We start from the raw sequence: 24,321 nt of genomic DNA on the forward strand, positions 1-24,321 counted from the left end.
GATGTAATAACTGAATGAACTGGTTATGTCAGTTCCAGAGAAACAGGTTGGATTAAAGCAACCCAAGGATCAATTTTTAAAAGTCCCCCCCCAACAACAACAACAACAACAATAATAATAATAATAATATCCTACCCATCTGGCTGGGTTGCTGCAGCAACTCCTGGCAGCTTCCAACACATATAAAAATATAATAAAATATCAAATATTAAAAACTTCCCGATACAGGTCTGCCTTCAGAGGCCTTCTAAAAGTTAAAATTAAAGAAAATTAAAGAAAAAGTGGAAACTGCAGGCATTTAATTGCATTTGAGTGCTTTATTATACTGGAATTGCAGTGATATTATTAACATTTGTACAAATGCACAAAATCTCCCCTCGTTAGAAAGAGATGTAGAAATCGGATCTAGATGAATAATCTCAATGAACTTCACTGTCCATTCGTAATAAATGTGTTCACAATGCGACAAAAGAAGCGTAAGATAAAATTAAACATATTAAAAGCAACTGCATGTTATTTACAGGTATGTACCAATTTTATTTCTCTCCTCCCAGCAAGGGAGGTGGTTGGTGGCGGCGGCTGTTTAAACAGAAAAGAAGAACAAGCACAAAACCTTTGCAAATAATACAAAAAAAAAAAAAAGGATCAAGCCCCAGCTCTAGCGACAGAATCTTTACCCTCCCTGTAAATCCCCACAGTGCTTACTTCTCCCAGTGCTAAGTGTTCCTTTAAAAAAAAATAATCAATGGAGTTGAGTAATAATATTTCATGGAAGCTAACTTGCATTGATCAGCCGGTGCTTAAAATGGAATAATTTGGAGGCATGGGGAAAATAAAGGAGCTCTCCAGAGAGAGGAAACAGGTCTTGTTTTGATTCCAGTCCTACATTCTTACTCCAGTAGAAGTGCCTTTGACTGGAGGTCTACCTAGCAAAGGATATCTCGTAGATTCAAAATCCAATATGGCGACCCTGCCCAATCATAAGTTGTTTTCAAGGCTGTGGTAATAAAACACCCATGGTATCAGAGGTAGGATTCCCTGTCTACTATTCTCTTCTTAGGCATTCTTTTTAAAAAGTCCAAACCTGTGTCAGCTGGTTTTCAGTAAGTGAAGTAGAGTGTTGGGTGGTTAAAAGGGAAATATACAGGGCGATATTGACCACAGCTACTGATTCGGTGTTGAGAGACACAAGGTAGGGAGGGAAATACAGAAACTTTTGTTTTTGTGTCCATTATTTTCAAGAGAGCATTGGAGACAGACAGGAAGACCTTCCTTCTCCTGTTTAAGGATTTCCCTAGATGTACAACTTCACGGATATAACCTGTAGCTCTGCAGACTTGGGAGAAAATACCACTGGACACAGTGATTGTAATAAAATGCTCTCAAACAGAACTGCTTCATGAAACATAATGTGAAATGTTTGTTTCAGTGAAACAAGATTCTACAGATGGCGCATTCCACATATTATGCGTTTTGTGTAAACATACTTGAGCATAATGTTCAGTTGTCATCCAAGGAGAACTTGGAAAGGGGTCAGATTCCACTCGGGAGAATTCCCTTCTCAGCCTCATGCTAACATTTTGGATTTACGCTCTTCTCAGTCTCTCTCCCCCCCCACCTTGTAAATCCCTGTAAGTCATTTACAGAGATAGAAAAATGTCAGAAGAAGCTTTCACTTATTAATTCTTCCAACATGTGCCAATATCGATACACAGGTATTGCTGCTTCCAACATGTGCACTACTGATACACAGATTTTAGTATGTCTGGCAAGGAAAAGTCTCTGAACACATAAATATTTAGTCCTGAAGAATGAGGTTTATATGCATTTTCTCCCCACTCAGTTATCAATTTAGCAGTAGGCATTATTTGGGCAGTGGGGGTCGGGCAGGTAGAGTGACGTGAAAACAAAGTAGGAACACTTTAATAGTTGTTGGAAGAAAAACAATATCTTTTATCTTTCAGTTTTTTTAAAAAAGGTTGGCTTTAAAAAACCCCACTTGACGTTTTATTGCTTTAAATATACTTGCTGTTACGTTATTACACTTTTAAAAAATTAAAAAGGTGCTGTCTCCCGTTAATCTACAAGGCAATGTGATATTAAGTGGGTTTGGAATTAAAAATGGACGTCTGACCACTGTTCTCTTCACCTCGCTGTAGCTTAAGTAGCTGCTGCTACAACTTGGGCAATATTTAAAGAGCATTCCAATGGAAAAGAGGCACTTTCTTGCCCAGTGACATATACCTACTACGGGTTTAAACTGTAGTTCTTGTAGAAGAGCTGGGGATATTTAGCAGAGCATTCCTAGCACCTCATAAAGCTGAAATCCCCAAGACTCTTTGGAGAGAAGACCCTAAGTTAAAGTTGTGTAAAACAGATGTAGATAGGGTGCTTTTAAATACCAGGCTATTAGAAAACAGCAGGTCTAGATGTGGCAGGGTGCTCCATATGGGGCCTGCCATTTGTTATTGGGACTACAACTCCCATCATCCCTGGACTTTGGCAATGCTAGCTACGACTGGTGGCAGTTGTAGTCCAACTATACATGGAGGGCGCCATCTTGGCTAGTGACTAGCTTTTCCCTACTTCAGTCATCCAAGTAGGCTTTCTTGGAGCTAGAGTGAGAGTCAAAGGTAGTGAAGTCTCCAGTTAGAGCATCTAAATATCTCTGGCCAGCCTCTTACAGGGGAAAGAACTTCGGCCAGGGGAGACAGCTAAAGTGCAACTTTTCAAATAATATAAATAACTGAAATGCCGCGAGATGCTAATTAGTTACAATGGTTTCCATTCTCTAGGCACTGTTTGAGTATCTGTACAAAAACCGAGACCTTTACTTCCCCCTCTCCGCCACCCCGGCGACATGGCAGAACATTTTTATCTGATGCACAATGGAGCTTCAGTGGTTTAAAGCTACTGAGCGCTGTTTTCGGAAGGGACACAAGGAGGACTGATAAGGCAGTTTTAGTGCAACTCACTAGGCGATATTAGAAAAAGAAGCAAGCATCGGGCAGGGTCTCCATTGGAGTTGCTTATAATGAGCCTATTCATAAAGGCAGCTTTCCAGTTATATGGGTTATTTCCCTTGAGCAGGCCTGTGCACATCTTCAACAAAAAAAGAGAGAAAACAACTATACATTTGTACGCCTTTGTTGTCGTCGTTACAAATAGCAGATGCTGCTTTAAAGAAAATACTGAATTCTGGACATTTCCAGGTAGTAGACGCCAGCAAAAGAGGTTCCATCTAGGATGGATAACTCTTGCTTGAGATCTACAAAGATATATATATTTATATTTGTATTTATATATATATATATATTTACATATACATACACTGAGAGTTGTGCATTGCAAAAAATTAAAGGGGCAGTCCACTCAGAACCGCTGCTGCCATTCTCTGGTTTTCTGTGAGGCTTGTGTGAGATTCAGAGTCATGAATGTGCAGCAGCTGTCGCCGGGCAGGTTACTCCCAATGTAACTAAGAAAAATACAAACATATTCTAATATAAGAATGCTGTTTAAATGGAATGTGTTAAAAATAACATTTAGTAATAAATACTTTATAAAATTCTATGTGAATACTAAATTAATAGATTCCTGTTTTGTTTTTAAATTTCAACTTTGGTCCTTAATGAATTTCCATAAATCCACTATATACTTTTTTTTTTCTTTTCTTCTTTTGTAGAAAAAAGTGTTGTTGGCTAAAAAGCAGATTCTAACTAAAAGGCTTCTTTTAAAAACACACACCACACACAAAATATCATCGCTTAAAAATATAAATCCCCCCTCCCGCCCCCCAAAGAAGGGCTTTTACCAGTTGCAGCTAGCTTGTTAGTGAAGAGAAATATACACCAATTTTTGAAGGCCCACCACTCAACTTCCCCCTGTTCTTCCAACCCACTCTCAAAAGGGTGGGGCACTTTTACTTAAATTGCATGGATGAGCATGCAGTAAAAGCTCCCTGTTGTCATAATAAAACACACCAGAAATGTACACACACACACACATACACACCCACCCACCCACCACTTTTTGCCCCCAGGTTGTGTCACAGAAATATGGCTTGCATAAAAGATCAATGTAGCACAGAAACGTGTACTGCAACACAGCCCTTTGGGATAAGTATTGCAATCAGCAGTGCTTGGAATTCCCCCCCCACACAAACACACAGACACACACATTTCCATTTTTGTACAGTGAGATAGAACACTCCTGTATGGCACCTTATTGTGGACTCTGAACACCTCATGCATCCAAATTTTCACAGCATCCACAGGATGTCATTCTCATTCAAGTGCCATACCATATGCCCCACGACATCCACCCATTTGATAGAGTTTTACCATTTCTTCTGTTTTTTGTTTTACTTCTTGGAACTGCTGCAGCAATGGGAAATCTGGATTAAACAGTGGGAGGGGGGGATGCGGTACGGCAGTTGGTTGTGCGGATGCAAAACTTGCATGCCCGAGCAACGCTGAGTTCACAATAACCTGCCATGTGGAAGCATCCACAGAAAGAGTAAGAACCAAGTTCAACAGTCGTAGGCAGACATAATTAAACCCCATATTGTCAATGCTCAGAGAAATGGCTGAGGCGCTGATATCACCAGAGCAGTATTGCAATGCAAAGTCAGGGGATGGGGAAATAAATTGTTCAGCCTCTAGTTGTGGAACACAGTTAAAGAGAGGGGAGAAAGTGGCCTTCACTTCCTCGTGTGAATGTGAGGGGTTGTGGATGTGATACTATGAAACAAGGCTACCTATAAGAGAGAGAAGATAGGTCAGAGTTATCAGAAGCCTGGAAACGAAGAATGACGCACTTATCTTTTCGATAGACTTGTAATTACGAGCATAACGTGATGAGTTTGTTTTGATGCACCCGAGTCTAGTTAGTTGTAGAATGAAGAGTACGTATGGTCACACAAGGATTAGTGTGAGCTCAGCATAAAGTTCTCTAACATAGGATACGAAGCATCATTTGCAACATAATGGGATCTTGATTCTGCCCTAGGGGGCTAGTAGAAATCAGGCGGTCAAGTTCCCTAGTTGTTTCAGCAATCGATTCTTACCTGTTTGAAAATAACACCTATTTATCCCTTTCTTTTTAAACTCCTTATGTATTTTGTATACACAGTATACATCTCTAAAGTTGGCCTCAGAACAAAATGTATATGAAATACTATATAGGCATTTTAAATATATTTAGTAATGCTATTCAAAATGATGAGATTTGTATTCTGTAGCTTGGTCCAGACATACTGGGAAACCATGGTTTCCCGTTACATGTATAGATGAACCTCAGGATCACGCCCTACCCTTTACCATCTCTAACACACACCAGGAGGAAACTGTAAGTACCTGCTTTTGATTTTGAACTAACCACAGTTCTGTTGTGATGTCTGAACTCAGGGTACTGTGGTTTGCTTAAACTATGGGTGGCATCCAATGGAAATGCACTTGCTGAATTCAACTTCTAGCTTGTCTTCTCCCTCTCCATTCCTCCATGCACCCCCCAAAATCTGCTGCCCAAAGTCCCTCAACCCTTCAGAGCAGATTTTGGGTGCGCGGTGGTGGTGGGGGAGCTGTAGGAGAAGATGAAGAAGACTCATTGCATGAGCCAGACGTCTGCTCATGTTAGTTTGGATCTCAGCCCACGGTTTGAGAACAAACCAGAATTCGAAACCGCAGTTTGATTTGTTTGTAACCCATACTAATTATAGTTCAGGCACAGTTTCCTGAGTTCAGATGTCATGGGGAAGTGTGGTTACTTTAAAACTGCAAGCAAACGCTTTGATCAGCTCTGACATATGCAAAAGGAGGGGAGGTGACATGGGAGTGTGTTAAGTGCAAGGCTTGCTGAACATTATGGACCAAAGAGGAAATCTTCATTGTGTGTGAATCTGGCCTATGTGTAATTTTCAGAGCAACGAATAGAAGATCTAAAGACTTTTTGACATTTTAAGGCAGTTCCTTGGCCCAAGGAAATCCATTCTAGCCCAAGGAAATATGGCAATGCAGCTCTCATTGGGGGTTCAGTTGCTTATGTGTTTCTAAGAAAAAGCAATTCATGGTAAGTATAATTTTCCATCCACTAGGTAAATGACTCGGGATTCATGTGTATAAGAAAACAAGAATATTATACAGTAATCCTAGGCATATTTACTTGGAAGTAAGAGTTGTTAGGGACATGGGTGGCACTGTGGGTTAAACCACAGAGTCTAGGACTTGCTGATCAGAAGGTCGGCTGTTCGACTCCCCGCAACGGGGTGAGCGCCTGTTGCTCGGTCCCTGCTCCTGCCAACCTAGCAGTTCGAAAGCACATCAAAGTGCAAGTAGATAAATAGGTACCGCTCTGGCGGGAAGGTAAACAGCGTTTCCGTGCACTGCTCTGGTTTGCCAGAAGCGGCTTAGTCATGCTGGCCACATGACCCAGAAACTGTACGCCAGCTCCTTCGGCCAGTAAAGCGAGATGAGCGCAGCAACCCCAGAGTCGTCCGCGACTGGACCTAATGGTCAGGGGTCCCTTTACCTTTTTAAGTCTTGTTAAGAATAACGGAAGCTGCCGTATACTGAATCTAAAAGTTGACAACTGTGCTTTCCCCATACTGTTCCCCTTGAGACTATCAGAACACCAGTGGTGGACTTTGGGATCTCAAATCGCAGCAGTGACTTGTGTGACGCTAAAATTCAGCACCCCCGCCTATCGCACTCTGTTCTACAATATTGTTGTGGTGTCCCCAACAGCGTGGCACGCAGAGCTGCCACACTGGTTGCAGTTCCCTAAAACTGCCCCTGCTGTCACGACCAGGGGACTTGCTGTATATGCACACTCAAAATGTTGCCATTGTGGTGGGGGGAGAGCTTTGTGCACTAGCCCCTTGGGGTCTGGATGCCCTATTCTAGAAGTTTAATTTAATTTTTTTAGGGGAGGGGATGGAGGCAGCACACCCCCATGGGATGCCTTTGTATAGGAATCTGCTAGACTACAGATTCTGAAGTGGACCATTGATCCAATCCCGGTCATGATCCACCCGGATCACATCCAGTGACTCTGCTTCGGAATCTGAGTTGTGCAAATTCCTCCCCCATCCCTACGCCCAGTTTCCTGGATTTGGGCATATGTTTTTCTCTTTATTGACTGGCAACGCCACAGAAAACTGCGACTGACATAATGAGATAAGCCCTCCTCTTATGCCATGAATTTTTACAACAAAAATCTTACAAGAGTTTCCCTAGCACTGGTGACTTGCAAGCAGACTTCACCTGTGGTTAAACTGCTTTTAACTTTTACTATTTATTAAAAACACTAAATCAGGATCATAAAATGTATGAGGAGGGTTTTTTTTTCCCCCTTGTGGGTTTTTCTCCCCTCTCTTTTTTTTGACAAAGCAAAAGCCAGTGCAGCTGTGGATAAGTGGCTATTGAAAACAGTGACCAAGCAGCTGTTTCTGGGTAAATGGCTGGTGGGCCTGGAGGCATTACGGTTTCTTGAATACTGACAGAAAATTGTGCAAGTAGCAAGAAATAGGAATAAGAACTTTAGTCTGCGATCCTAGACCCACTTGCCCAAGAGAACACCCCACTGAACTCAACAAGATTTACCGTATTTTTCACTCTATAAGACGCATCAGACCACAAGATGCACCTAGTTTTTGAAAACAAAAAATAAAATATTCTGCATCTCAGAAGCCAGAACAGCAAGAGGGATCGCTGCACAGTGAAAGCAGCAGTCCCTCTTGCTGTTCTGGCTTCTGTGATAGCTGTGCAGCCTGCATTTACTCCATAAGATGCACACACATTTCCCCTTACTTTTTAGGAGGGGGAAAAGTGAGTCTTATAGAGCAAAAAATACGGTACTTCTGAGTTGGGTATGTATAGGATTGCAGAGTTAGTATTAAGCACAATAAAGATGCTTTAAAAGGAGGACAATAGCTATGAGGGTTGTGAACAGAAACGGAAGGTGCAGAGGGACAGACAGGGACAGAAAACACAGTGGAAGCTCAAAAATCATTTCAATGGCATCGTGGTGGTAGGCTAGAGGCTTTAGATTTCTGGATGAGAGAATGTTAAGAAAGTGACAGAATGGCCAGGGAGGGTCAAGATTTCTATCCCTTGGAGCATTACATAGACCACCTGCATGTTTTCAAACATTCATCCGGAAACAAGCAGGCTAAGGAAACCAGAATTACCAAAATAAAAGGAAAGGCGGGGGGTGGGGGAGCCAAACATTCTGTAGAATTGAAACTTGGTGCCACAACACACTGAAAAGTGAAATTCTATGCATGGAGAAGATGATAAACAGCTTGGACAAAGGGAGACGAGATGGAGAGCAGGACCAGCTGGGTGCATTGCCATAATTTGCTTTTTTGAGCGGATAACTATGTAAAGTATGGAAACATTTTTCAAAACAGAAAATAGATATGCAAGGCTACGGATGTGTTTTAGAGCCTGGTGCTATAGGAAAGAAAGAAAGAAAGAAAGAAAGAAAGAAAGAAAGAAAGAAAGAAAGAAAGAAAGGAATTATGCTGTCAACCAGGCTTCTTCGTGTATTTATAGTCCAATTATGCCTAGTTGCCAGTGTGCGGCTGCTTAATGCTTCTCAAGCCTTGTTTTGGCTAATAAGTGGCCCTTTAGCACGTTTCCGCTGTAACAACTTGCAGTGGTGAGAAGGAACATCATTATGTACAGGAACAGTTTGGTTTAAACGTAACAAACAAACAAAGAATACAGACAAACAACTGGTACCAGAAAAACCGGAGAAAGCACCGACGCATTTCCCAAGCTGATAGCATAGTCATTGCATAACTCCCTTTATTATTACTAAGTATAAAAGACATTTTATAAACTATAAAATTGGAACTCATAGTCTTTTGGGGGGCTGAAGAGTCCTCCAGATCTGAGATAACTTTGAGAGAGAGAAAAAATGCCTTTAAACCAGAAAGGAAATCTGATATTTTCCTATCACTTTTTCATAGCAGTTCCTGACCGATAGGTTTTAAAGGATCGGATTCATATCTGTTCTGTGGCTTGTGAGCTGACTGAGAGTTGAGCTTCCGACGACGTCGCTGACCGTTGATGAAGTTGTGATGGTGTTATGCTGGATGACTTGTTGCTGGGAGCAGGCAGGGACCGGACTTGAAGGAGGACTGCTTTCAGGACCTGCGAAAGGAACACATGAAGGCTCAAGTCGACATGGGTAGAGGAACCTCACTTTCTCCTCCGCTACCCTTCCATTTGCCCCACTTTTTGCAGAATATTACAATGCTGCTAAACAGGCAGCAGAGTGTAATTGGCACAAAACACACAACGAGAGGAAATCCAGAACCCAGATATTCAGATTAGGACATATTATTATTATTATTATTATTATTATTATTATTAGAAAGTACATATCTGTCTTAAGCCTTAAGCATTTTGAGGCTGCAATCCTCTACTCACTCACTCACATAGGAGTAAGACCCACTGAACTCACTGGGACTTGCTTCCAAGGAGACAACTGTAGGATTGTATAATGATACCTCAGTGTCCACAGTAAATCATCACCGTGCTACTTGCATGTACTGACGTATCATCTTCGTGAAGTCAGAGCTGCTCCAGCAAAATACTGAGTACGTGGCCTCTCCTCCCCAGGCTGCCTTGTCTCCTTTCCAAGCACTTTAATGGGGCTCTGAACGAGGTGAAGCTGGGAAAGGAAGGCAGTGCTAGTCCCAGATTCCTTGAACCTCCAAAGATACATGGGAATCTGGAAGTATGAGTACTGTAGGAAGGCACTGCTCCCTGGGCGGAAGGACAATATGGCATTCCCTCCCCAGTCCACTTGGCAGCTGAATCTTACTTCCACAAAGGGCAAAGTTGTGTGGTACACAAAACTCTGTCCACTAGCACCTCATCAGTGGACTAATCTACAGTGGTCAATTAAAACGTTAAAAATGCATTATAAAATGTGACACCAGAGGGTAGAGCAGTGATCTGTCATCAATGTAAAATTGCATTGAGAGCTTTTCTCCGCTTCTCAATAGCGTTTTCCAGATCAGTGTAGATCCAGCCCGTGTCTGCCTGACTTCTGGCATTTGCTGCCTGAGGTGGCTGCTTCATTTTGCCTAATGGTAGGGCTGGTTCTGGAGTCTTCTCTGGCCCTAGGAATTTATGGATGCTGCTGTCTCTGGGGGAGTAAAAGAGATCCTCACTCCCCAGATGAAGAGAAGTAATGAGTTGGAGCAGCCCCGAGTAGTAGTAGTAGTAGTAATAATAATAATAATAATTTTTATTTATACCCCGCCCTCCCCAGCCAAGGCCGGGCTCAGGGCGGCTGAGTAGTAGCAGCAGCATTATTACAGTTTATTACCTGCCCTTCCCACGAAGGTCCCAACAATTAAAACACAGCAAAAATATTAAAACACAACAATTCTCAATGTTAAGAACAACTTCAAATTACAATAATAAGGTGGGTCCTAAAAATATGTGTCTTGGGTACCAAAAGCCAAGGCGAACAGGTGTCTCCTCAGCATTCACCCAAATCTGTACAATGAAGGTGCCAGACACACCTCAGTGGGGAGTTCCACAACTTAGGGGCCACCACAGAGAATGCCCCCTCTCAGGTCACCATCGCCATTGCTTAAGAGGGCAGTGGAATAACCAAGAGGGCTCTTTTCATCAATCTTAGCACCTGAGAGCTGCTGTAAGGAAGGAAGCGCTCTTTCAGGTATTTGGGGGCCTGACATGTTTAGGGCTTTATTCCAACCTTATTTGCACTAAACTACAACTGAGGGGCACCTCATATAGCAGCAAACCTACGTTTGCCGCCATATACACACCCAACTGGCAGCACAGCTCAGCTGAGCTCTCAAATAAGTATACGAGTATGACATCCATGTTTGCAAACACAGGTTTGTTGCGCTCATAATTCCCTCCCCAGTCCAGTCAGCAGCTGAATCTTACTTCCACAAGGGGCAAAGTTGGGTGGTACACAAAACTCTGTCCACTAGCACCTCATCAGTGGACTAATCTACAGTGGTCAATTAAAACGTTTGCAAACACAAGTTTGTTGCGCTCATAATTCATATTGCTAGGTGCACAACTGAGGCTATGTTTTACTTCCAAGCAATACCACTTCAGGTAAGGGCTTGCATACAGAGAAGCAAAGAAAATAATAAAACCATGCAAGAAGCAAGAAGCGTTTGAGGTGATTTTCTATGTGGTCCTGGCTTTTCTCTTTCATTTTTGGAGGGCTATTCCAACTATGTGAGCCCTCCGCTGCAGCCATGTAAATTGGCACCATCTTTGATGCTCCCCTCCCCCCCAAGTCTCAAAATATTTTTTTTCTTGCATCTCTAGCTGTTCCTGTACTTTTAATGTCCTATATGGCATTTCTATTGTATTTATCATTCTAAATTATACCCTGCCTTCGAAGACTTGAACTCAGTGACAGCCAGTGGATCAAACAAGAAAGCAAATAAATAAAATAACAGTAAACTTATGGTTTAGACTGTAATCCTAGACCCACTCCTGGGAGTAAGCCCCATGTAACTTACTCCCAAGTGCATTGGGGCTTACTTCTGAATAGGTATAGATATAGGATTGTATATGGAAGGTGCAATGCCCAGAATAAGAACAACAGGGCTAGGCATTACTGGATATTCTGAGGCCTTTGAGATGCCCCTACCATGTATATTTTAGTACTGAGGCTTCTCTAAGTCTGAACTGGTCCAGCTGGCACATAATGTTAAACCATAGTTCATATTTCACTTTGATGGTTTGGCTTTATAGCAACACACGGGCTTGAGTTTGCATGTAATTACAAGCTGTGGTTTGTTGATTGTTGCTCCCATTTAACATTGCGTGCAAACCAGGCCATTTTAAGCTTTGGTTGCTAGCATGCTTCACCGCAGGTGCTTTTCCTCCATGCTAACTTCATGCCATTCCTAAAGATGGTTGAAGGAGACTGTTTAGAAATTGAGAGGTTAGGTCAAAAAAGAAGCGCATCATTAGTACTTAACCTATGATAATATAAATATGTTACCTACTTACTTAGGTATCCTTGCGATTCTTTCTGCATGGCTGTTATTGGACAGTCTTTGTGTGTTAACAATAACTGTTTCAGCTGTGCTACCTCATTTTTCAACATCGAAACCTCATTCTGGAAGGAGAGAAGAGTTTTTTTTACTTTAACAAATGTATACATCTTAAGAGGAGACAACTTTGCATGCTTTTCATTGTCATAAATATAGTAGGCTTGCATACAGTTTGAATCTTCATGCAATTATTTTTTCATTGTAGATATACTAGGACAAAATCCATATCCTGCCATGTGCCTTAAAGTCTACTGTGTATCTGCCATCTCATTTTATTTTTTTTAAAAAACAGTCTTAATAGGATTATTGCTCTAGAGCACGACAACCACAGCAAATGAGCCAGCTCTACTGCTCATTAGGATTGTGCTTTAGGATCCCGGCATCAGATTGCTGCTCTGTGTCCATTTAAAAAAAACCCATTAAATTAAATTGTATATATTTAGCAGTGGATTGACAATGAAGTAACCATTTTTTAAAAAAAAAAACAAAACCCAATTCTGACAAATGTAGCATGGTGTTGTGGTTAAAGAGGCCAGGGTTTGAATCCTCACTTGGCCATGAAGTTCATTGGGTGTGACCTTAGGCCAGTCCCTCAGCCTAACCCACCTCAAAGGTTTGTTGTGGGTATTTCCCCTTTGGGGAAAGGGTGAGATCTAAATACAGTAAATGAATAAATGAATGGATGGATGGATAGATAGATAGATGATAGATAAATAAATGAATAAATGAATGAATGAATGAATGAATAAATAAATAAATAAATAAATAAATAAATGGGCTCTCATGTATACACAGTGCTCCCTTCCTCTCCCTCTCATGTGAATGAGCTCTGTGTGCATATTACAGTATACAAGCAGCTCAGGATTGCAACAAATATCCTTTGAAAATGAGGCCCAATATTAGAAAAGACTTTAGCTACAAATAAATGGATTGGAGCCTCGTGTTTTGCTCTGGAAATGGAAGAAGCTTCTGTTTACAGAAGAAGAATTGTGTCCACAGAAGGGGTTCTTCCATTCAAGGAGCAAAAATATTATCAAAACTTAAACTCGTAACTGTTTTAAAAAGAGAACTACAATGACTCTATTGGCTTGCCTGAAAAATTATCTCTTCTGCAGTATTGGCTAGGCTAGCAAGGTCAGACACAATGAATCAGAGATGGAAATAAGGCGTGGAAATGACTGCTGTGACGAAAATCATCCCCGTAATCCATACAGACTATATTCATCCAATTCAGAAAAGACTGTTGCGAATCGGACGTGCTTGTCTCTAGCTTGCATATGCAGACATATGATGTAGCATTAAACACATGCTTATAACTGAATTTTAATTCACTCATTGCTTTTGCAAGCAGGAAATCATATTAATTTGGTAGAAACGACCAGTTTTTATATTATATAAAAGGTTCGGCTTGTCACCAAACTACTGCCATATGGTATGCACTGATCCCAATTGGTGTCAATAAATTTAACAGATAGATTTTCTGCTTCACTTTTTCTTTAAAATAAAACGAATTATTCCAACTCCAGCAAAACATTTCTGACTATCAAATTCATCTTCATTAGTAAGAAATCCTGTAACAAAGGGAAATCTATGAATTTTTAACTTTCCTCTTTCATATTGAGCTGCAGCACATTGATTGCAATGTGTAGATTACATTGTCTAGATTACAATGTCCTACAGTGCAACTGGGACCATATAGAAGAGAAAGAAACAGAGACAGGGGGAACCCTTTTCTTATGGGCAAGTTGCAATCCACCTGGAAATTATCCTTTGCATATTACCATCTTATAATGAGTTGCATTCATTCTGATGTGATTTGCACGCAAGAATTTCCCATTTTGTGCCCATTGATTGTGCACAGTCCTCACTGAACCCTTTTGGTATTTCCTCCCACCTTACAGTCCCCTCCCCCTTATCCTTCTGGATTTACCCAATCTTCCCGATTCCCTCTCTTGTAGGTGGGCGGTGCCATTTTGGGTACATAAGGATTGGCATCCTGCGAATTAATTTGTTATTAGTACACAAGGTTGTCTTAAGATGTCACTGTTTGCGGTGAGAAAAATGATTGGTGCAGAGTTTAGTCTACTTCAGACCATGGCTCTGTACTTAAAATGGAGGGTGAAGATCATTCGTTCCCTTTTGAGGTCTGGTAGTACGAAGGAGAAAGGCCCAGGCTAGATGAGAAAGGCTTCCTTTCTCTCTGCACATCACTCATCTATTACTTACTGTCTTTAAACATCCATTCCATACCTGAACAAAGATGCAATGAACAAAAGGTGTTGTTTCATGCTGTTTGCTCAGAATGTCTTTATATGTGAGCCTGCTTCCAAATCTTGACACTCTTATTGGTTAGTGTGTGTGTGTGTGTGTGTGTGTGTGTGTGTGTATGTAGATAGATAGATAGATAGATAGTTAGATACAGAGGTAAAGGTAAAGGGTAAAGGGACCTCTGACCCTTAGGTCCAGTCGTGGCCGACTCTGGGGTTGCGGTGCTCATCTCGCTTTATTGGCCGAGGGAGCCGGAGTACAGCTTCCGGGTCATGTGGCCAGCATGACTAAGCTGCTTCTGGCGAATCAGAGCAGTGCATGGAAACGCTGTTTACTAACCCGCCGGAGCGGTACCTATTTGTCTACTTGCACTTTGATGTGCTTTCGAACTGCTAGGTTGGCAGGAGCAGGGACCGAGCAACGGGAGCTCACCCCATTGCGGGGATTTGAACCGCCGACCTTCTGATCGGCAAGTCCTAGGCTCTGTGGTTTAACCCACAGCGCTACCCGCGTCCCTAGATACAGAGATGATAGATAGATAGATAGATAGATGATAGATAGATAGATAGATAGATAGATGATAGATAGATAGATAGATATTGTTCAGATTCTCTCTGTTTGTATTAGTAGCCTAAAGTGTAGCAGCACCAGTTTAAGTCAAGAAGGTCTTGCTGGTGCAGCAGTGACCCAAGATGCAAACAGTGCCTCTCTGTGTCCTGGCCATGTCCTAGACAGCAGCCCGCACCTGAAGTTGCATGTTTGTCTGGGTGAGTTCTTCTGCTTTCTTTTCCAGTGACATCACCCAGACCTTCCTCTTCTGTCTGCAGCGTGTGGCAGCTGCTCGGTTTCGTTCCAGAAATTTCCGCCGCCTCTCATCTGGGTCTTCGTCCACCACTCTCCTTCGGCGCCCCCCAGTGGGCTGAGGCGGCTGTATTGTCTGTGTGGGCTGCATCTGTTGGGCTGCTGCTGATACCTAATGAGAAACATAACTGATCTTAATTAAGTAGCCAGCAAGGGGATGACACCATAGCTGACTGTGGAATAATAGTAATAATAATAATAAAGATCAACTGTAATAATAATAAAAAAATACGACCGGGATATGTTCTTTGAATACAGACATTTTGGCAAGATATGAGAGTGGCAGAAGTTCAAAGACTCTACCAGATGCCCTTAAATTACTCTTCGACTAACAGCCTGCATGGACCAGGAAGATGTTTTGGAAAATGGCCTTTTTGAATTGCAGCAGAGGGGATGTTTTATTTTATTTTATTTTGCTCCACCGTATTAAAAAAATGTTTCATTTCATTTCAAGAACAGTTTTTTTTAAAAAGTCAGTTCAAATGTGAAACATCTAAATCACACCAGTGACTTGCATTAATCATGAAACAGAAGGAGCCTTGGGACCCTTAATTTTGTTCCTAATTTAAAGGCGTGCATTTTCCTTTGCACTGCATGTCTTGTTTACACAGATAGCTATCCTGAGGTAACAACCCATTAATTTGCTGTGCTTTGGATTTATGAGGAATAAATAAATCTTAAGATGGAAGCAGGCTTTGAACCAAGCGGGCAATTAAGGGGTGTCCTATTATCCCCCTTTTCCATTTTCTTGGGGAAACTGAGGTGATTCACTGATGAGTTTATGGGAACTAAAAAGAAATTAAGTTCTCAGAACCATTAATGTGACAGTTCTGTGAGGAACTGGAACGCCTCATAAGACACATGATGGATTTCATATTGCTTTCCATCTCAACCCGTTCATGGGTGCTACACCAGGGAGGACAATTCTAGGCCAGTGAGCTAGCTTCGTTGGCTTCCTAGCTTTGCACCAGCACAACATGATCCTTTCAAATAAGCAATCCCTGCAAAACCTTCTGGAACGTCGTGAAGGATTGCTAACACAGGCTGCTCCAAACATTTTTGCCATCTGAGTTTGGGAATGTGCTTAGACTCAAAATTTTTACAGTGACACCACAACAACTTTCAGCTGCTGGTTGGTTTCCAAATAGTAAAAGCCAAATGGCAGCACGCGTAGCAAATCCAAGTTGTTTGACCACGAGTAAGGCAATCACTACTTTCATAATGAAATTACTATTGTATGCCCAAGCACAGGCCCCATGCCATCCATCTCACATTTTAGCCTTCTTCCTGGATTCTGTGAATTGGTCCTCAGTGTCTATCACCCCCATCTTGGCTTGAGAAGTTAATGTTGAGTAATGCCAGATGCCCCTTCCAGCAGGGATATGTATGTTGCCTCTACAGCAACACACCTGAAATGTAAAGGCCTCAAAGGTCTCTTTTAAACTGTCAGTCTAACATCAAAAGCCACAAGCAACACCTTCTGAGCCATCAAAGGTTTGTTGTTTACACTGCAGGACACGGACATCTTTGCACAAGCCTTTCTGCCTTCTCCCTTTTTAATTCAAGCTGTAAATTCTGTTTCTACTTCTCAGGTTGGTTCTCTTATACATAACAGCCCTTTCCACTCCTTTAATGTTGTTTTACTTGAGTGAAAATGTGTTCTTTTTCAGCCTCTTGTTCCTCTGTTGCCTGAATAGTCTTAGATGACATGGTGGGACAAACCCTGGTAAAAACAGGGCTCATGTACCTCACTGTTTATGCAGGAAAAGGTAGACCAACTTACACAACATGCAGAAAATGTGGCCAGAACGGTTCTGTCCAAAGTTTGGCATATGCTGGAAGCATACCCTCCAAAACCTTGAAGACAAAAACCAGGAAACCACCTACCCATTTTTTACGCAAGAGAAGGGTGGCCATTTTGGGTGCTGTGATCTCGCATGATTTCATGCTGCAACTCGCCTCTTGAAAAGCACATTTTGGGGGCATGGAGCCTCCAGACATGTGTTTTTCAAGGCACAAGATCGCGGCCCTGAGGGGAAAGCGTTTTTTGTTTTTTTCTGGAGAGAAATTGCGGTGCAAAATTGCACGAGATCACCGTGCCCAAAATGGCTGCCGTTCTCTCACAAGAAAAAAAAATGGGATATCCCAGCTTTCTTGGGAGACTTGCAGGGTATGTGAAATAATCACTTGATAGCTTACCACAGAAGGGAAGCTCTTGCATCTCAGTCCACATTACACGCCAGCTCAGTGTTGCCCGCTGACATGGTAAATGTACTCCATGGTTCCATTCAACACATGGATGAGTTCTTTACAAATCTGCCCAACACATATTCTGGGTGCATCAACATGGCTATGCCAATGCCCTTAGCGATGTCTTATTTAGTATATGCTCCAAAGGCTGAGAGGAATGTGACACTGTTTGTGCTTATGTGATGACAGAGGATCGTGGAAGTGCATAGACCGCAGCTTTTAGAGCTTCGGACTCATTTGAAACACATGAATGTGTTTGGTTATGTAGATAATGTAGCAGAATCAATTAAAAAGGACACAGAATATCATCATATATAATTTTTTTGTTAGCACATTTCTGACCATGTATAATTTGCAACAAGATACATTTCTGACCAGGTATAATTTGCAACAAGATATAATATAATGGCCTTTGGGGGGTGGCGCAAAGTTGTTGAGATTTTTTTAGTGATTTTCCTGGACATTTCAGTGATTTCCACCATGATGCTGTTTGCAAGGGCTGAATACCAGCTATGTCCAGGAAATTACAACCTTGCTGTCTCAAAGTTCTTCTGATTGGAAATTCATCTGAAAGAAATTTCAGTATTAAAACCAAACATGTGTGAAATATCTGAATTAGGCCAGCCGGCACAGAGCAGAACAAAAAGGGAACTGCTAAATTGGCTGGGCTTTGCCTTGATCCCTGATCCTGTATGTCTCTCCAATTGTTTATAACCCTACTGCTATATTTTTAGCCATTCATTTTAGCAACCCCATAATTCATTAGGTTCTGCAGGGCTGTTGAAAACTTTGAAATTTAATACAGGGGCATGGCATAAAATAATCAAAGTTATGGCAAAAGGGGTGCGTAGCTCCTAGCAATTCAGATCATGCATTGGTTTTGACATGAACCTTGAAACTTAAGTATTTGGTTCAATAGAAAAGAGTTGGTTAATAATTAGTAAAGTGTACCATAAGATTAATGTGTCTGCTGAAGCAGTCTGACCCCCCAAAGAGGCCAATACTGAGGGGAATTATAGATGGATTTTGAAAGCAATAACCTTATGTTTATTACTCACTCAAACCATCTTTTATCCCAGTCAATGCCCTCTTCAAAAAGTGTCACTGCTTTTGTGTTCCCTTGAGGAATTCAAACTGTTCTGTTGTCCAGGGAACTACCTGACCTATAGATCTTAAAATCTCCACCCATCCTCCAAGCAGCACCGCACAAATGTTTTTTGAACAAATATCTCTTTTACATGTCCTACAGAAATGGAACAATTTCTACTAAAGCCCGTGAGACTGCTCTTTGTGGGTTTTGGCAACAGCCGTTATCTGTTGTTTCCTCCTTCCATGTGGAAATATTAAATCTTTATCTGTTTAGAAGGAAGGTGTAATTATCTTGGGGTTTGGTAACAATTATTTCTGAACGGGCAGTTGAAGGACTGTACCTGATTCTCCCAAGGCACCAATCTTAAATACATACACCACAGAAATGGAATTTAATTCATAGGTGTAAGATGAACTTCCGCATAACTGCTATAACCTGGCAAAGGCAATCTGCATATGGAAAGAGGTCTTGTGTGAATGGATTGCCTTTCCTGATCCAAGTTCCATGTGTGCAAAGCGTGTTGCACAGTGTGAGTGGAAAAGCCCTGCATCTAGTTGAGGGCTGCACATGCACAGTTTTTACCTAAATCAGGACCTCATGTACAAACTCTTAGTACTGTTGAGTGTTGCATTGTTGAGTACCTCTTCTGAGGAATGGAAGAACTGATTGCAGGCATCTCAGTTGTTCCTCTCTGAAAGTGTAGATCAGTACTGTCAAAGCTGGTAGTATTCCATCACCCCCATCTCTTTTCATACACAAGAGTCTCTACTGAAAGGCCAATGTATATATTTTTTAAATCACAAATGACAATTGGCTATGTCCATCTCAATTATTTCTGCACTGCTTCTTTTGTTAGTTAGTGTCCATCTTGTATATACGCTTCCTTCAAACTTCTATCTAGTGGGTCAAACATTGCATTCCAAGCAATGAGAAATTCAGATCCCTCTCTTAATGATTTCACTTTCTTCTTTCTCTGGTATTACTTATTATCATTCTAGAGTCCCACAACTTTTCACCTTGGCACCATTTGTCACTATCCTGTAACTTATGTGTGTGTTTTTTTAAGCCCACGTGATCTTAGAAATTGGATTTCTGATTAGGATGCCAACCAAGACAGAGCATCCATAATTGCCGTCCGTTACTCTACTTGGTACCCCCAAATTAAGACCAATCACTCAAGGTCCTGTAACTTTAAGACTATGACCTTCTCACAACTATGCAAGACCTTTGTAGAACTAAGATTCCAACAGATGCCCTCGGCATACCATATTTTTCGTCCCATAGGACGCTCCGTCATATAGGACGCACCTAGTTTTTTTGGGGGGAAATAAAGGAAAATTTTTCTCCTTTATTTCCCCCCCAAAACTAGGTTGGGGAACAGCGGGATGGCGGCGCTGCACCTCCCCGCTGTCCCCCGAGCTTGTGGGGCTGCCCGATGTCTGCCCGATGTCTGCCCGAAGCGCGGGGCGCTCTGCTTCAGCGCGCCCCGCGCTCTGTGCAGCAGGCTGCTATCCGCAGTGTGGGGAGCCCTGCGGGAATTCCCGCAGGGCTCCCCAGACTTGCTGATAGCTTCCTGAAGCCTGGAGAGTGAAAGGGGTCGGTGTGCACCGACCCCTCTCGCTCTCCAAGCTTCAGCAAAAGACTGTGTTCGCCCCATAGGACGCACACAGATTTCCCTTCATTTTTGGAGGGGAAAAAGTGCGTCTGATAGGGCGAAAAATACGGTATTTAGAGGGGAGATACTGGGGAATTCTCCATATGGATCACAAATGTGATCTCCTCAGGTAGAAGACATTACACACTATCTGCTGATTTGCCCCCTGTACACAACACCCAGAAGAAAATTTATATCGCCAATTCTTAATTGGCTTCCGGGTCGATCCGCACAGGAAGTGATAGGAACTCCTAGCAGATAAACACCAGTACATTACACACCAGGTAGCCAAGAAGCTCCATTCCAGCTATGTGAATGCACCCCAATATTAAATTTTAATGTTGTACATTTCCTTTATATTGTTAACTACTACAGGTTACGTTATATGATTTTAGATGAAAGTTTTGCTTTTATTCTCTGTCGTCCATTGTAAAGGCCTTTGACTACATACAATAAAATTGGTTGATATACAGAATGTATAATTTCACCTTTGATACCAAGACTTTTTTTTTAAAGGATTGCAGGTTGTTTTTAATGGTTTTTAATGTTGTATTTTAGATTGTTGGAATCTGCCCAGGGACTTTAGGATGAAAGGTGAGTAAATAATATTTTTAATCGGCTTTGCTCCTCTGCTGTGTTTAAATCTTGATGGCATTCTAGAGAAAAAAACTTCATGCAAACTTCCTCAGTTGTTTCACATCTAACTTTAATGTTTAATTTTATATTCAGCTTGGTTTCAGTTTTGTTCTGGGTATTGCATTAACCTGGTGAATTTTATCCCACTGAGATTGAAAAAACCCTCAACGGTAAAAATAAAAATGTTGTTTTCCTATAGGACTGATTCTCCGTAACATCCATAAATTTTTTATAGTAATGACATGTAGGTTGCTATGGTATATAAAACAAACAAACCATGGCACATACATGGTCAAATCTTGCCCCAAAACACATGTGAAAGGCTAGTTATTTCAAGACAGTTTGCAGCAATACACTTGAACAGCTGAAAACCTCGTGCGACGGACACTTCTGCAGCTGCTGTATGGCAGCAGACACATGAATACTCTGTGGGAAACACTGCTGTAACTCACAGCAATGGGTCTTGCGGCATAAAGTGTGGACCTGCCTTGAGCTATATTCATAACCGTAGACTTCTTTAACCTGAAAATTTGATTCAAGCTCTTTGGAAGGTGGCAAGTGGTGCAAGCAATGATACCTACGTTTAGAAACGTGTTTGAACTTCTACCCCAATATAATCCACTTTAGGTTTTTGGCATAGATTCCTGAAGTACAATGTCCACCTTGATGAAGATTTTTTAAATAAAAAAAATAGTCCTTGATATAAAGTGAAGGTGCCAATGAACAGTGCCAGATTTACGTATAAACTAAACAAGCTATAGCTTAGGGCCCCACTCTCTTGGGGGCCCCCAAAAAAAATTAAAGGGGAAAAAACCTGGATGTACATTTCCAAAATATAAGATAAAAAAGAAATAAAATAAAACCTACATACAGCAACAGTGTTTTGCTTCTATGATATAAATAATGGGCCCCGCCTGCTAGCCTGCTTCTTAAAATATCACTGGTTTGTTCCTTTCTATATATAGGATGCCTACATTCTGCATGGACTGGTTGTACGGCAACATGTGCAAATGGCTTTAGATACCTATTAGGTCCATAAATTACCATGCAGCATATCTTCAGCACAAAAACAGCGACAATTTGTTGTTGACAAAGGACAGCTGGACATATAAAGGGCCCCATTACCTTCAGTCGCTTAGGGCCTCATCAAACCTAAACCCGGCCCTCCAGAAAGAGCTGGGGAAAATCAAAATCAACGTAAAAGACAATGCGAACATTTGATTTTAAACCCGAATTTATATCACAGAATATATTTTGAGGAAGTTCTACCTGTGCCTGCCCGCCTGTGTGCAGGGGTGGATGTGGCGAGGTCTGATGGTGCGCTGGGTGCGCGTGAAGGTGAGCGTGAGAGTGGTGGTGGGGGTGGTTCTGCTGGTGATGCGTCTGAGGGTGGTGCGCTGGGTGCTGATGCTGCTGTGGATACGGGTGATGAGGTGGAAGCGCCTGGTGCGGATGGGGATGTGTGTGCATATGGTGGTGAGCTGCCTGGTCCTGTCGGGAGCTCATCATCTCCATCATATGGCCCATGCTGTTCATATTTCCATTTGACATCCCTGCAGGATGGTGAGTCAACGCTGCCTTCAACCTCTGCAACAAAAAAAAAGAGTTTGTTTATAAAGTCAGTCCACAGGCGAGGAGGCGTCATATTCGTTCTTTGTTGGCCGCTGTCTACAAAAGAAAGGTCTCAAAGCAACGTGACAAAATACAACCATTAAATCACCATAAAATTATCCATAAAGATTATGTGCGGCTAAGATTTGTCGCAACCGTTGTCGGTTTTGTTAACTGACAAAAATGCAGCCACAATTAAACACTCGGTAGAATCTCATTTGAAGGTGGAAATGTGAATATTCCTGAGGGAAGCAGAACCAAAATTACACCAGAAAGCAGTGGAGTAACTCAAAAAAGTGCTGGAAAAGTTAACTGATTAACACCAAATTATTCCTCAAGCGTTTTGAGAATAGGATGCTGAAAATGGAATTGAAAAAATAAGAATTCAATACAATATCCTCACATTTAAAGCACAGCCATTTAATGCAACCATATGGTGATGTAGGAATTGTTTTGTTAAAAGGTGCTCAGTGGAACCTCAGTGTAAACATAGATTCGAATCCAAGGAACTGTGAGCTGAGGTAAAAATGAGGGCTGGTGGCAGATGGTGGGCCTTACAGCACCACAACAGAGCTTGGTTATAACAGCCTTCAGCATATCAACCACTGTGGATCACAAAAAGGACTTGCTCAAGGGCTGTGCTCACAGAGTAACTTTTCTGGATTTGGAGACATTTTTTCTCAAAATCTGCTTGGTTGGAAATATCCCTTCAGTAAGTTAAAGGCTCTTTCTGTTAGCAGATGAAACACCCTAGATCTCTGGATCAAAGCTGTATTTGTTTGTGATATTTTGTATACCGTTCTTAAAAATAAAACTATTATTTATTTCAAGGTGTCTTAGAATAACAATTCAAATAGCAAAGGCACAACAACACTTAAATAAAAATCAATAATCTTTTAAAAGGCTCTTAATATGCCACTATTCTATAAATATCAATTAGTATATGCTTACAATAAAAATATGCACCAACTATGCCTGGTATTAAATAATAAAAGTCGCCATTCATCTACACACAAACATACCTGATTCATAAAAAGAGGAGGAAAATATTCAAAATGCCATTTAAACAAGGATTCAACACATCCAAAGCTAAACGTCTTTTTAGAAAACCCACTAGGTTTCTTTCTTTTATATTTTAGTAATTCTGTGCTCTTACTTTTGCCTTCTTTGTTTATGCTGAGGTTCCATTGGAAACACACACACACACACACACACACACACACACATTAATGGCATGATGTGCTTACATGAAAACCTCATGTTTTAAACTGAATGTTGATTTGTTTGTTTGTCTGCTTAATTGGTTTTTAATGGCCTCTGATGCATTAGGTAATTTGGAATGCTCCCGTATGAAATTTGTTTTAAAACCCAGTATTTCTAGGTTCTCCTTTTGAGGTTTGTCTCTGTCGACGTGCATATCTCCTATTTGGAAAAAGTTCGGAAGTGTGGGGATGAAGGAAGCACAAATCACTCATCCAGTTTCCTCCAAATGTCTGGTGTGGCTTTTGTCTGACAATGCCAGGGACTGAACAATAGGATGTGCTTTTCTGTTTCAGAACCTAAGAGCCTGGAATGTAACAAGTTATCAGCCACACTCAAATAAAACAGCAACTGTTTCCATCAGACTAAAAGGTTAATTGCTGGCATTAAGGAAAAAACAATGGTGAGAATATTGAAATATTTGCTGGAGCAACCAAACATTAAATGCACATTGTAGTCTAAGCGGTCCTCATCTTTTATTTTACCTTAGGGATAATTCTTCAGCTTTAATATAGGTGAAATATGCCAACCTGCCTGGGTGCAGCAGCTCTGATTTCACTTAACTTATTGTGGAATAATCAATTTCCGTAGTAATGAAAAGGCAACAATGCTACCAACCTCCTG

At 41.4% G+C, this 24,321-nt stretch overlaps 1 protein-coding gene and 1 long non-coding RNA gene across 10 annotated transcripts in view; both read right to left on the reverse strand.

Moving 5' to 3' along the window:
• Positions 1–297: 297 nt before the first annotated feature.
• The window catches only part of LOC309515603, a 224,086-nt gene continuing 200,062 nt past the window's right edge, over positions 298–24,321 (reverse strand). Inside the window, exon 2 of the long non-coding RNA XR_014212559.1 lies at positions 298–7,611. This is a non-coding gene — a long non-coding RNA (uncharacterized lncRNA). The remainder of the gene's footprint in view (positions 7,612–24,321) is intronic.
• The window catches only part of CREB5 (cAMP responsive element binding protein 5), a 271,795-nt gene continuing 256,264 nt past the window's right edge, over positions 8,791–24,321 (reverse strand). For 8 of the 9 annotated variants that reach the window (XM_082193487.1, XM_082193489.1, XM_082193486.1 and 5 more), the window contains 4 exons: positions 22,096–22,413; positions 15,081–15,308; positions 12,024–12,132; positions 8,791–9,155 (listed from right to left, as the gene is read on the reverse strand). In XM_082193487.1, the coding sequence (XP_082049613.1) occupies positions 8,992–9,155; positions 12,024–12,132; positions 15,081–15,308; positions 22,096–22,413 (819 nt within the window). In that variant the 3' untranslated portion in view covers positions 8,791–8,991. Of the gene's footprint in view, positions 9,156–12,019; positions 12,133–15,080; positions 15,309–22,095; positions 22,414–24,321 lie in introns of all 9 variants that reach the window. The other variant, XM_082193490.1, reaches the window with a different exon arrangement.

The sequence above is a fragment of the Podarcis vaucheri genome, assembly GCF_965113315.1.
Source record: "Podarcis vaucheri genome assembly, chromosome: 12".
Taxonomy (NCBI): domain Eukaryota; kingdom Metazoa; phylum Chordata; class Lepidosauria; order Squamata; family Lacertidae; genus Podarcis; species Podarcis vaucheri.